The sequence below is a fragment of the Musca domestica genome, unplaced genomic scaffold (assembly GCF_030504385.1).
Source record: "Musca domestica strain aabys unplaced genomic scaffold, Musca_domestica.polishedcontigs.V.1.1 49, whole genome shotgun sequence".
NCBI classification, from domain to species: Eukaryota; Metazoa; Arthropoda; class Insecta; order Diptera; family Muscidae; genus Musca; species Musca domestica.
This window is the reverse complement of record NW_026712344.1, coordinates 6,487,012-6,501,062: the sequence shown is the minus strand read 5'-3', so window position 1 is coordinate 6,501,062 and position 14,051 is coordinate 6,487,012. Positions and strand designations below refer to the sequence as shown.

At 41.4% G+C, this 14,051-nt stretch overlaps 1 protein-coding gene across 1 annotated transcript in view; it reads left to right on the top strand.

Annotated features, from left to right (window-relative positions):
- LOC101899868 (serine-rich adhesin for platelets) overlaps positions 1–14,051 on the top strand; it is a 236,121-nt gene that overhangs the window by 221,270 nt on the left and 800 nt on the right. The window contains exon 4 of the mRNA XM_059127918.1: positions 4,033–14,030. Coding sequence (XP_058983901.1) covers positions 4,033–14,030 — 9,998 coding nt within the window. The remainder of the gene's footprint in view (positions 1–4,032; positions 14,031–14,051) is intronic.

The window sequence follows — 14,051 nt, the reverse complement described above, 5'->3', positions numbered from 1 at the left end:
TTCTTACTTTAATTGGCATTAAATTAAATATTAATCTAATATAGAACTGGACATTGCAGGGAACTGGGAATTGGTTTACCGTAAATGAGAACTAAAACGAGTTAGACCTAATAGGCCGTAAAAGAATAATGGAATGAACCCAGAAAACCAAAAAGGAAAAACACTTAAAACAAAATAAACTGTAAACCATTCCCCATAACGAAATTCTAAATAATTGTCAACGGAAGGAAATTGATATAAATTGAGTTTGCAATGAGGCTGCAGAGAGCAATATTTCGTTGAGTCGTAGCGCGCCTATCGGCCACCTGTTTTGCTTGACTGGGAACGAGTAATTACCGGAAGACTATGGAAAATTATTTTTTTTTTTTTTATTCTGTAAAGTCATAAAAACCTAAGTGGAAATCTAATGCCGGAAAAAGAGAATATCATGGAAAGAATCTTTGTATTAATCAGAAAACGGTATTAGATTCAATTGTGTGCCCTGTAATAGAGGTTTATATATAGCTGCGATATGTTTTATTCGAACATAGCATTGCAAAAAGCACATACACATAAATTTTCTGTCATTTTTTAATTCCTTTATCTGTAAAATGAATAATAAGATCAAACATCAGCGGTCTTCTATCCTTTACATAAAAAAGAGTAGTGAAAGAACTGGCTTACCGAGAATCAACGCCCAGACGACACGGTTGAAGTCACAATCTTGAAATTGCACGGGGGTCACCAGTGGGTCACTAAATCTGTTTTTTTTTTTTAAATACCTACTAAAAGGAACGAAAAGTACAAAAAATTGAATACTTTGTATTAGACAAAAGGAATAAGGTAGAATTCTAAAATTTGTAATGAGAGTAACTGATGGAGTGCAGATGCACCAAAGGTGTTTTGGACATTTTAAATTTAAGGCTATGAAAAGTTCTAAAATGGTATTATACTTCTAAAACCGAACCATTTGGCAATTTTGATAAGAAATCTTGATTTATGAAGGTGGTTTTGGAAATGTGTACTAAGTGTACAACCTGTAATAAACGGTAATAAATTTTGAACAGTTTGTTTTAGTGTGAACGGATGAAGCTGGAATTTTGAAATTTTGTATTGGGGACCCTGTTGCGATGGTAGGTTTTTGATAAAAAGGTGGTTTTGCAAATTTTTACTACAAGTGGACCATTAGTAGTAAATATAACTATATTTGGCACAATTGAGTATTGGGTGAACAGATAATGCTTAAAATCTGAAATTTTGGGTCGCTGTTCATTTGTATTCTGGACATATGGGAGTGATTTCAGAAATATGTATTTTAATAGTTCGAAAAATACTGAATGGTACTAACTTTGGTATTGGGTGAAGGTATATAAATAAAATTCTGAATTTTAATAATGATATTACTGATGGTATCTGTTTTATACCCTCCACCATACTATGGAGGGTATATTAACTTTGTCATTCCGTTTGTAACTCCTCGAAATACTCCTGTCAGACCCAACAAAGTATATATATTCTTGATCAGCGTAAAATTCTATGTCGATTTAGCCATGTCCGTCTGTCTGTCTGTCTGTCCGTCTGTCTGTTGTAATCACGCTATCTTTCGAACGAATTGAGATAGAAGGCTAAAATTTTGCACACCTGTTTATTTTTCCAGTAGGCAGGTTAAGTTCGTAAATGGGCCATGTAGGTCCACGTTTTCATATAGCCCCCATATAACGGTACCTCCCGATATTCGGTATTTTGATGATTTTAGCGACATTATTTACCGGAATTGTTTCAACTTTACTATTTGAAGTTCAAAATCGATATTACAGCCTATGACAGAAAATTATCTGGGCAGGTCCACGTCTTCGTATAGCCCCCATTTATTTTCATCGGTATTTTAATGATTTTAGCGACATTATTCACCGGAATTGTTTCAAATTTGGTATTTGAGATTCGTAATGGATACTACAGCCTATGACAGAAAATTGTCTGTGCAGATCCACGTATAACGGTACCTCCCAAAATTCGGTATTTTGATGATTTTAGCGCCATTATTCACTGAAAGTGTTTCAAATTACGTATTTAGAGTTCGTAATGGGAACTACAGTCTGTGACAGAAAAATGTCTATGCAGGTCCAGGTCTTTGTATAGGCCCCATATATCAGTATTTCCCTATATTCGGTATTTTGACGAGTTTAGGTACAATACCCACTGAAATTGTTTGAGATATCGTATTTGATGTTAGTAATGGATACTATAGCCTGTGACAGAAAATTGTCTATGCTGGTCCAGGTCTTCGCACAGCTCCGATATAATGGTACCTCCCTATATACGATATTTTGATGATTTTAGCCGCATTATTCACCATTTATTTCAAGCTTCGAATTTGAATATGCAATAGCAAACAAAGCCTATGTAGGTCCACGTCGTATAGACCAATATTCGGTATTTTTAAAATTTAACAGAATTTTTTAAGGATTTTTTTGGAACGAATTTGGAAATTTAAAAAAAAAATTCCAAATTCGTTCCAAATGGTAGAGGGTATTCAAAGTTCGGCCCGGCCGAACTTACTGCTTTTTAAATTGTTTTTTTTTTTTTAAGAATTGACGGTGGTTTGAAATTGCGTCCCATATTTGTGCGAGAGGTACAAAATGGTACTTAATTTTGTATTGGGTGAAGAAATAGAGCGGAATTTCTGAAATTTGTACGAAAAGTACTAAATAATTTGTTACTGGGTGAAGGAATGGAGATTGAATCCCGAAATTTGATATAGATGTCGCTGTTGGTATCTGGGATTGAGATATGAAGGTGGTTTGGAAATTAAAAATATTTTTTATATAACTAAAAAGTACTATATTTGGTGTTTGGTTAAGGAATAGAGCTGAAATCCTGAAACTTGATATAGATGTCGCTGTTGGTATCTGTGGTAGAGAGAAGAAGCTGGTTTCGGATATGTGTACTATAATTGTACTAAATTTGGTAATGAGGGAAATTAAGGAGCTGAAATGTGATATTAAGGTCACTGTTGGTATCTGAGATTGTTTTGAAAATGCGTACTATAATTGTTCCAAAAAAAGAGATATATATTGTTTTGAATATGCGTATCTCGGGTTGAGTACTCGAAAAGTACGAAATGGTACTAATTTTGGATAACAATTGCTGTCTAGGATGGAGAGATGTAGATTCTTTTGAATATGCGTACTAAATGTATGTATTGGGTGAATGTATAGAGCTAATATTGAGGTCACTGTTGGTTTCTAGCGTTTATAAATGGAGACGTTGAAATAGTTTTGAACAGAAAAAAAATGGATGTGGATCCATTGCCAATAATTTTATAAATATTGTCCTCGGTATATATATATATATATATATATATATATATATATATATATATATATATATATATATATATATATATATATATATATATATATATATATATATATATATATATATATATATATATATATATATATATCTGAAAAAGGTATAAAAACTCGTCAATTAGTAAAAGATATTTACAATACATTTCATCGATACAGATCTGCAGAGGAGTTTTTGTCTATAAAGAAGTTAAAATATATCTTAGCTATAAAACGTCTAGTAGAGGTATTCTGTGTGTAGAGGAAAGATCAACAAAACTTCAAACTTTGATTCAGGAAATTCCAATTAAAATTCTGATAAAATTCAGTATTCGCAGCTTTAAGGCTGAAGTGAACCGACAATTCGCATATTTACATTATATATATATGTCTGCACAAAATTCAAGGTATACGAAGTTTGGAGAAAATCGCTGACTGGTTTCACATGACATAAGAGATATAATGAAAATGTGTGTGTGTGTGGGATACCATATTCACATTACATCTAATGTAGGTGGGAGTATTGCATTGTTGAAAGTTGAAAGAAACATGGCTTAATTGTTTTGAATTGTATGAGAGTATATTATAATATTTTTTACAAACTTTATTATTATTTTTTTTTGTATTTCTTAATATTTTTACTTACATTAATTTCTTTTTTTTTAATTTTTTTTAATTCCTTCAATTTCTTTCATTTTCACAGATATATCATCCAAATTCCAACACTACAACGACAATGAAAACTCCATTTACAGTCATAACGGAAATCTAGATGACGCTGTCGATGATGCTGATGCGGTCGCCAGTACAGTTACCACCACAAGTATTGGGGCGATGGCAGCGAGCAATATTGAAACACCCAATATATTTACATGCCCGTCGGAAGGTTTATATCCACATCAATATGAATGTCACCTGTACTATCGTTGCGAACAACAGACGACAGATGGGTATGTCAAAGCCTATTTACTGAGCTGTAGGAGGGGTACAATATTCTCACGTGATTTGAAATTATGTATGCCTCCATTGTTGGCAAATCGTGAAGAATGTCAACATTATGGCAATGAAATCGATACACTAGCAAGCGACGGTGATGATGATGCCGAGAACGATATTACACTTGGCGGGGGTGACTCTACTGGCAATGCTGCCAACATTGATGAGAGTATTGATAACCGATTGATGCATATATTGCAAATGGCCGGTGCCAGGATGGGCGCCAGCGGTGGGGTTGCGAACAATGGTAATGCCATGGCTGCCGGTACATACAAGCAATGGCAGAATTATGGTCTAACAGGATTAAGCGGTGTTTCGGTAATTTCCTTTTCAACATCATCTGCACGTTCGGCAGCAGCAGCAAGTGCAGATAACGACCAGGGACCACCATGTAAAGATGATGGATTTATGAGCGATCCAGATGATTGCACCGTATTCTATCGTTGCATATCGAATGGCCAGACATTTAATAAAATTGGCTTCCGCTGTTCCGATGGCACAGCATGGGATGAATCACTGCAATCGTGTAATCATTTGGCCAATGTTCGCAATAACGGTGGATGTCTGAATAAGAAGGAGGGCATACAAATGGATGAATATGAACAGACGACATCAACACAGACTGGTTATCAAAATACGACAACATCTTCGTCAAGTTCACAGCAGCAACAGCAGAGTTCTACATCGTCATCAATGACTTCATCGTCGTCTTCCACATCATCATCTTCATCTTCGTCCTCGTCTTCGCACCAGCAGCAACAAGCATCTTCCACTCAATCAAGTAGTACGGAAAGTTCTTCTTCATCTTCCACCAGCACTCAAAGCTCCTCTTCATCCTCTTCAAATTCATCTTCGTCTTCAAGCAGCCAACAATCAACGACGTCATCCAGCTCAGCGGCGAATATGGAGAGTTCTACCCAGCAGTCCTCATCGTCCAATAATCAAAGCTCAAATTCTCAGAACTCAAATGCCAATAATAATCAGTCATCCAGCGCCGGAGGTTCCACCTCAGATAATAACAATCAATCCTCCAATAGTCAAGGATCTACCTCTCAAAACTCTAATTCCAACTCGAACAATAATCAATCGTCTACAACATCATCAAGTTCTACTGCGAACACGGAAAGTTCTACACAGGAGTCCAACAGCAATCAAAGTTCGAACTCAAATTCCAACAACAATCAATCTTCTTCTTCATCCTCGAATTCCCAGCAAAATACTCAAGGTTCCAATTCCAATAACGGAAATGCCTCAAGTTCATCGTCCAATTCCACATCGTCTTCGAATAAACCAGCTTCTACAAAATGCGAAGATGAAAACACCTACATTCCCGATATGGAGGATTGTGCCAAATTCTATCGTTGTCGCGATAATGGTAACGGTACTCTGGAAATGGTTACTTTCACCTGTGGACCCGGTACTGTATGGAATCAAGATGACAAAGTTTGTGATTTGCCAACGGAATCGCAACGTGAAAAATGTAAAATCTCCTCCTCCAACTCGCAACAAAGTTCATCATCGTCGAACCAACAAGCCGGCTCATCCAATACCTCGTCAAACCAACAAACGGGCTCATCCAACACACAATCTTCTTCAAACTCAACATCATCAAGCAATAATCAGTCTGGATCTTCCAGTTCTAATCAATCAGGTTCATCCTCAAACAATAATCAATCATCGTCAAACAATCAGTCTGGAACTTCAAGTTCTTCCTCGTCAAACAATCAATCAGGCTCTTCTTCAAACAACAATCAATCAGGGTCGTCTTCAAGCAACAATCAGTCGCAATCTTCAACTTCGGGCGCCAACAATGAAGAGGGAAAACCTCACAAACCATCCAATCCTAATGGGAAATGTAGCAATACCGAAACATATCTTCCGGATAAAACCGATTGCTCTCGTTTCTATCGCTGTTTGGACAACGGAAATGGTGGTTTCGATATAATCGGATTCGACTGTGCACCCGGAACAGTGTGGGATGCCGATTCAAAGGGCTGCAATCATCCAACAGATGTGCAGAAAGAACAATGCAAGGCAATGGCTGCCGGAGCTGGCAGTTCTCAACAGCAAGAATCAAGTTCATCAGCATCTACAACACAGGGATCCTCATCTAGCTCGGGAAGTCAACAACAGGGTTCCAGTTCGAGCAATCAACAACAACAAGGATCATCTTCATCACAAGAGTCATCTAGCAGTTCCAATAATACTCAGGGACATGGATCATCCGGCTCTCAATCCTCACAAAGCTCATCATCAACAACGGAATCCAATCAATCAACCAACTCAACAACCCAGTCTGCTAGCAGTCAAGAATCTTCAAGTACACAAAGTAGTTCCCAGTCATCAACGAGTAGTACACAAAGTGGCTCATCCTCCAGTTCACAATCCAATCAGGGTTCCCAGTCATCCTCAAGCACAGGTTCAAATCAGTCTTCTGGCAGCAATCAAACTACCGAATCGTCTTCAAATACTGAATCTAGTCAATCTTCTAGCTCTCAATCGAATCAGACTGCATCAAATTCCACCGAGAGTAGTGTCAGTTCCACCTCAGGTAATCAAAGTTCCAATAGCACAACAGGTTCTCAGGAATCTGGTGGCAGTTCAACAGAGACCCAAACAACAACCCTGCAACCGTTTATCCCCGCCACCGAATGTGAAAGTGAGGAAACATTTTTGGAAGACAAGGAAGACTGTAGCAAATTTTACAGATGCCTAGATAATGGCAAAGGTGGTTACTCCAAGGTTTCATTCAAGTGTCCCCCCGATACCATTTGGCATCCGGAGGCCAATAGTTGTGACCACCCTGCTCAAGTACCAACACGAGATTGTAAAATGCCACCGCCATCAAACAGCACAGCCGAGTCCTCAACCACCACAGAAACCACGCAGGGCAGTTCTACTGGTCAGTCATCAACCACAGGTCAATCATCGAGCTCTTCATCCAGCAATTCGCAAGAGTCCGGCCAAAGTTCGACGACAACCCAGGAATCTTCGACAGCCTCACAGTCTTCGTCATCACAAAGCTCTTCATCAAATCAGGAATCTAGCACAAGTGGATCTTCGTCTAGCCAGGAATCCAATACTACTCAAAGTAGTTCAAGTTCCTCTGGCTCTTCCACATCCTCGTCTCAGGAATCTAATACTACCCAATCTTCTTCCTCTTCACAAAGTTCATCATCCACCCAAGAATCCAGCACTAGCCAGAGTAGCTCTAGCACATCGTCGTCATCATCATCGACTCAGGAATCAAACACAACACAAGGCACTTCAGGGTCTTCCAGTACATCATCAACAACCCAAGAATCTACCTCACAAAGCAGCTCAGGATCATCATCTACTTCATCGACAACACAAGAATCCAGCTCTTCGTCCACAACGCAAGGAAGTTCCTCTTCATCGCAACAATCCGGTTCCCAATCATCCAGCTCAAATCCGGTCGGATCATGCAATAGCAACAATCAGTATTTGGAAGACTCCAAAAACTGTGCTCGTTTCTATAGATGTGTGAAAAACAGTAAAGGCGGCTATGACAAGGTGGCCTTTACATGTGGTCCCGGTACCGTGTGGGATCCCCAAATTGAGGCCTGCAACCATGCCTGGGCTGTGAAGGATCGTAAATGTGGCACTGCAAGTAGTTCTACTGAAATGGGTGGATCCTCTGGCCAGCAAACAACTAAAAAACCGACAACAACTCAACGTCCCCCCTCAACCACTACAATGACGACCAGCAAACCAATTGAACAACCACCAACCGTAGCCCCAGTCACAAACAAACCAACCCAGAAACCTACCACAACCACCCAACCACCCACAGCTCCAACTCCGGAAATTTGTAAGACCGATGGCTTTGTAGGCGATCCCAATGATTGTACCCGTTTCTATCGCTGCGTTTCCAATGGAAAGGGTGGATTTACTCAATATCCCTTCCGTTGTGGTCAAGGCACCGTCTGGGATAGTGATTTACAGACCTGTAATCACGATTTAAATAAATGCAATACCAATGAGGGCGCCGTTCAAAAACCAACCACCCTAAAGCCGGAATATACAACAACTACAGGAAAACCCCAAGGGCCTCCAATTACGACGTCTATGCCAGGCTATGAGCCAACAACAACTATAAAACCCCAAGAAGGAACCTCTACAACGGGGTCGCCCCAAACAAGTACCACAAGCCCACCTGGTTATGAACCAACCACAACCCCAAGACCTCAAGAGGGCACAACAATCACCACCGAATATCCCCACGAATCCAGCACAACCACAATGAAACCGGATCCCAACAAACCCATTGGCTCCAAGGATCCCTGCCCCAAGGAAGGTTTCTTTGGCGACAAAGATGATTGCCAACGATTCTTTAGATGTATTGACAATGGCAAGGGTGGCTTTGAGAAACATTCCTTTAAATGTGGTAACGACACCGTCTGGGATGCAGATATCGAAAGCTGCAATCATCCTTCAGAAATTTCCGATCCCAAGTGTCGTCAAGGAATTACCACAGCACAATCTGAATATACCACAACGACAACAGCAAAATATCCAGGAGAAGATACCACCACAGTTGCGCCCACAACATCAACAACACCCGTACCAAACTTGCCACCTGGAAGGGAATGTAAAGGTGAAGGATTTATGGCCGATCCAGATAATTGTCAAAAATTCTATCGCTGCCTACAAAATGGCAATAGCTACGAACGGCATGAGTTCAAATGTGCCAAGGGAACGGGATGGAATGAAGATAAACAGGCATGTGATTATAGGGAGAATATTGAACGTTGTCAGGGTACGACGGAGGAACCGGAACCAGAAACCACAACCATGGAATATGTGACCAGCACCACGGAGAAATATACCACAACCACGTATAAGCCGACAATGACCACAACTACGCAGGAAACTGAGACAACGACTACTTTCAAGCCCACAATGACCACAACTACTCAGGTTAGCGAAACCACAACAACTTACAGACCTACAGTGACAACCACTACCCAAACAGCAGAGACAACAACCACTTACAAACCCGCTGAAACTACAACTAGTCAATATCCCACCACAACGGTGGTTGGCGAAACATCTACTACCACGGATTACACCACAACCATGCAGCCAACAACATCAACTACACCAATTCCAAATCTGCCACCCGGTAAGACCTGCAATGCTGAAGGATTCATGCCTGATCCAGATAATTGTCAAAAATTCTACCGCTGCATTAAAGCCGGCACAGGGTATGAGAAACACGAATTCAAGTGTTCCAAGGGAACAGCATGGAATGAAGACAAGCAAGCATGTGATTATCGGGAAAATGTTGAACGTTGCGCTGGTACGACTGAAGAACCAGCAATGGAAACAACAACAGAAGAATTTGTGACCGGCACAACACCCGTTTATGAGAAACCTACATCGTTGAAACCCGAAACTACAACCACTGAATACATGTCCAGTACGACCACAATACCAACGACAACAACAACCATAACTGATAAGTATCCAACCTCAACAATACCTCCTGAATCATCCACCATGCCGTCGGAAACGACGACTGATTATACTACCACAATGGAACCCACATCAACTACTCCAGTTCCCAATTTGCCACCGGGCAAAGAATGTACCGGTGAAGGTTTCATGCCAGATCCCGACAATTGTCAAAAATTCTATCGTTGTATTCAAACGGGTAAAGGCTATGAAAAGCACGAATTCAAATGTTCCAAGGGAACGGCATGGAATGAGGATAAGCAAACATGTGATCACAGGGCAAATGTTGACCGCTGCGCTGGTACCACCGAAGAACCTGAAATGGAAACAACTACTGAGGAATTTATGAGTAGTACCACACCAGGTTATGAGAAACCAACCACGATAAAGCCGGAAGGTACCACAACCACCGAATATGTTACCAGTACGACGGATAAATACACGACAACTACTTCAATGCCAACGACAAACACCGATAAGTATCCCCCCTCAACCACAACTGGCGAATCATCAACAATAACTTCAGAAACCACAACCATGGAACCCACATCAACAACTCCGATTCCTAACTTACCTCCTGGCAAAGAGTGCACCGGGGAAGGATTCATGCCTGATCCTGAGAATTGCCAAAAATTCTATCGCTGTACTCAAACACCTGGCAAGGGCTATGAAAAACATGAATTCAAGTGTTCCAAGGGAACAGCATGGAATGAAGACAAGCAAGGTTGTGATTATAGGGAAAACGTTGAACGGTGCGCAAGTACAACCGAGGAGCCGGAAATGGAAACAACCACTGAAGAATTTATAAGCAGTACCACACCCAGTTACGAGAAACCCACGACAATGAAACCAGAAACTACCACAGAATACATAACCAGTACAACATCCGGTTACGAGAAGCCCACAACAATGAAACCGGAAACCACCACAGGGTACGAATCCAGTACAACGGACAAATATACTACAACTACAAATAAGTACCCCACAACAACTGCCGAATCATCTACAATTTCCTCGGAAACCACAACTATGGAACCTACATCAACAATGCCGATACCTAATTTACCTCCTGGCAAAGAGTGCACCGGGGAAGGATTCATGCCCGATCCTGCAAATTGTCAAAAATTCTATCGTTGTACACAAACTGCTGGCAAAGGCTATGAGAAACATGAATTCAAGTGTTCCAAGGGCACAGCGTGGAATGAAGACAAGCAAGCTTGTGATTATCGGGAAAATGTTGAACGTTGCGCAGGTACGACCGAAGAACCAGAAATGGAAACAACCACAGAAGAATTTTCAAGCAGTACAACTCCTGGTTACGAGAAACCCACGACAATGAAACCGGAAACCACCACCGAATACATAACCAGTACAACATCCGGTTACGAGAAGCCTACCACAATGAAACCGGACACCACCACGGAGTATGTTACCAGCACAACCGATAAATATACCACAACTACCAGCATGCCAACAACTACTACCGATAAATATCCCACCCCAACAACTAGCGAGTCAACCACAAATCCTTCGGAGACCACGACCATAGAGCCTACATCTACAACTCCAATACCAAATTTGCCGGCCGGAAAGGAATGTAATGCCGAGGGATTTATGCCTGATCCTGATAATTGTCAAAAATTCTATCGCTGCATTAAATCCGATAAGGGCTATGAGAAACATGAGTTCAAATGCGCCAAAGGTACGGCCTGGAATGAAGATAACCAAGCATGTGATTATCGAACAAATGTTGAACGCTGTCAAGGACAAACCGAAGAGCCTGAACCCGAAACTACAACCGAGGAATATGTACAAAGTACAACAGATATATATACTACAACAACAACAGGTTATGATAAGCCCACAACAGAGGAAGCAATGACTACCAGCACAACATACCGCCCAAGTGTGACCACAACATCCAAACCCATAGAAACAACAACTTCATCCGGTACTACCACAACATACACGCCTGACTACACCACAACAGTCCAACCAACCTCAACCACGCCTGTTCCCAATTTACCGCCAGGAAATAAGTGTAGCGGCGAAGGATTTATGGCTGATCCCGATAACTGTCGAAAATTCTACCGTTGTGAAAAGTCCGCCAATGGTTATGCCAAACACGAATTTATGTGTGCTAAGGGTACAGGCTGGAGTGAGGAAAAACAGACATGTGATCATCGAGACAATATCGAACGGTGCCAGGGTCAAACGGAAGCTCCAGAACCAGAAACTACAACTATGTCCACAGAAAGTTTAACAACTACAACCACAGTTTCGTATGAGACGACGACCTTGGAGCCCACCACCGCAATGCCATCTACAACCACAACTGGATTGCCAACTACTACCACCGAGCCCTCATCAACAAAACCAATAACTACAACTGAAATACCAACAACTTCAACGGAGATGTCAACCACAACAGTTCCAAGTACAACAACGACTGAATTGCCAACCACGAAACCCACAACTACAACAGGGATGCCCAGTACAACCTGGGTACCCTCAACATCAACGACGGAAGAAGCCACTGACAACACGACAACAATGCAACCAACGACAGTATCACCAATACCAAACCTTCCGGCGGGCACCAAATGTACTGGTGAAGGTTTCATGGCTGATCCGGACAACTGTCGTAAATTCTATAGATGTATTGAAAATAACGGCAAATATGATCGTTATGAGTTTATGTGTGACAAGGACACAGCCTGGAGCGAGGAAAAGCAAACCTGTGATTATGCCGAAAATGTGGAACGCTGTGAAGGCCAGACAGAAGCTCCAGAAACAACAACCACATATAAACCTACAACGACCACTGAGTGGAACACAACAACAACAACGGAAGAAACTAGCACCACTACAACGGCACCTGAGACAACAACAACAACCATTCAAACAACTACCCAAGGTCCAGATTATACAACAACTACTACAGAGACTGGAGAAACCACAACCACGGGTATGCCTGGTTATGTCCCGACGACGATAACACCACCTGCCACCACCACAGAAGCAGGAACGACCACCGATTCCGCAACAACAGAACAATATGAAACCACGACCATGGAACCCATTAATCATAGTTGTACCGCTGAGGGCTTCTTCCCTGATCAGGATGACTGCAATCGTTATTATCGTTGTGTAGAAGGTTCTAAGAAGGGAACCTATAATGTCTACAGTTTCCGTTGTCCCAATGGAACAGTGTGGGATACTTCATTAGATACCTGTAATTATGCTGATCAGGTATCGGGTAATTGTTCTTCGGGAGCCAGTACAACGACAGAAATGTCTACAACCGAAATTGCTAGCACTGGTAAACCAGAAACAACAACCATCGATTATCCAAAGGAAACGACGACGACGACAACAACTGATAAACCTGAAAGTACAACGATGGAAAATCCTAAGGAAACTACCACAACTGTTCAGCCAGAGACAACAACAACTGAGAATCCAAAAGAGACAACAACAACTGGTAAACCTGAGACGACAACAACAGACAACCCCAAGGAGACCACAACCACGGACAATCCAAAGGAAACAACGACAACGGATAATCCCAAGGAGACCACCACAACCGATAATCCCAAGGAGACCACCACAACAGATAATCCCAAGGAGACCACCACAACAGATAATCCCAAGGAGACAACAACAACGGATAATCCTAAGGAGACCACTACAACTTCTCAACCAGAAACCACAACTACAGATAATTCCAAAGAAACAACTACAACTAGTAAACCGGAGCCAACAACAACAGATAATCCCAAGGAGACCACTACCACCGAAAGCCCCAAGGAGACCACTACCACAGTTAATCCTAATGAGATCACCACAACTGCCCAGCCAGAGACGACAACGACGGATAGCCCGAAGGAAACGACCACGACCGACAAACCCCAGACAGAGGCCACAGACCAGCCTGAGACAACGAGTAATATGACGGCACCCTGTCCACAAACTGAGGAAGGACAATCCCTTTTCATTTGCCCCACCGGGTTTAGACGGCATCCCAAACACTGCAACATGTTCTATCAGTGTACCGAAAAACAAGACAGCTACGATCAAAATATCGTCGTTTTCCAGTGTCCCAACGGTACAGTGTACCACGAAGACTTAAACAAATGTGATTCCCCCAAAAAGGGTGAGCAATGCGACATAAAGGCACGCACTCAAGGTGGTCTCTTTGAAGACGAATACAAACAAAGTCATACGGTGAGTAATACAGAATATTTA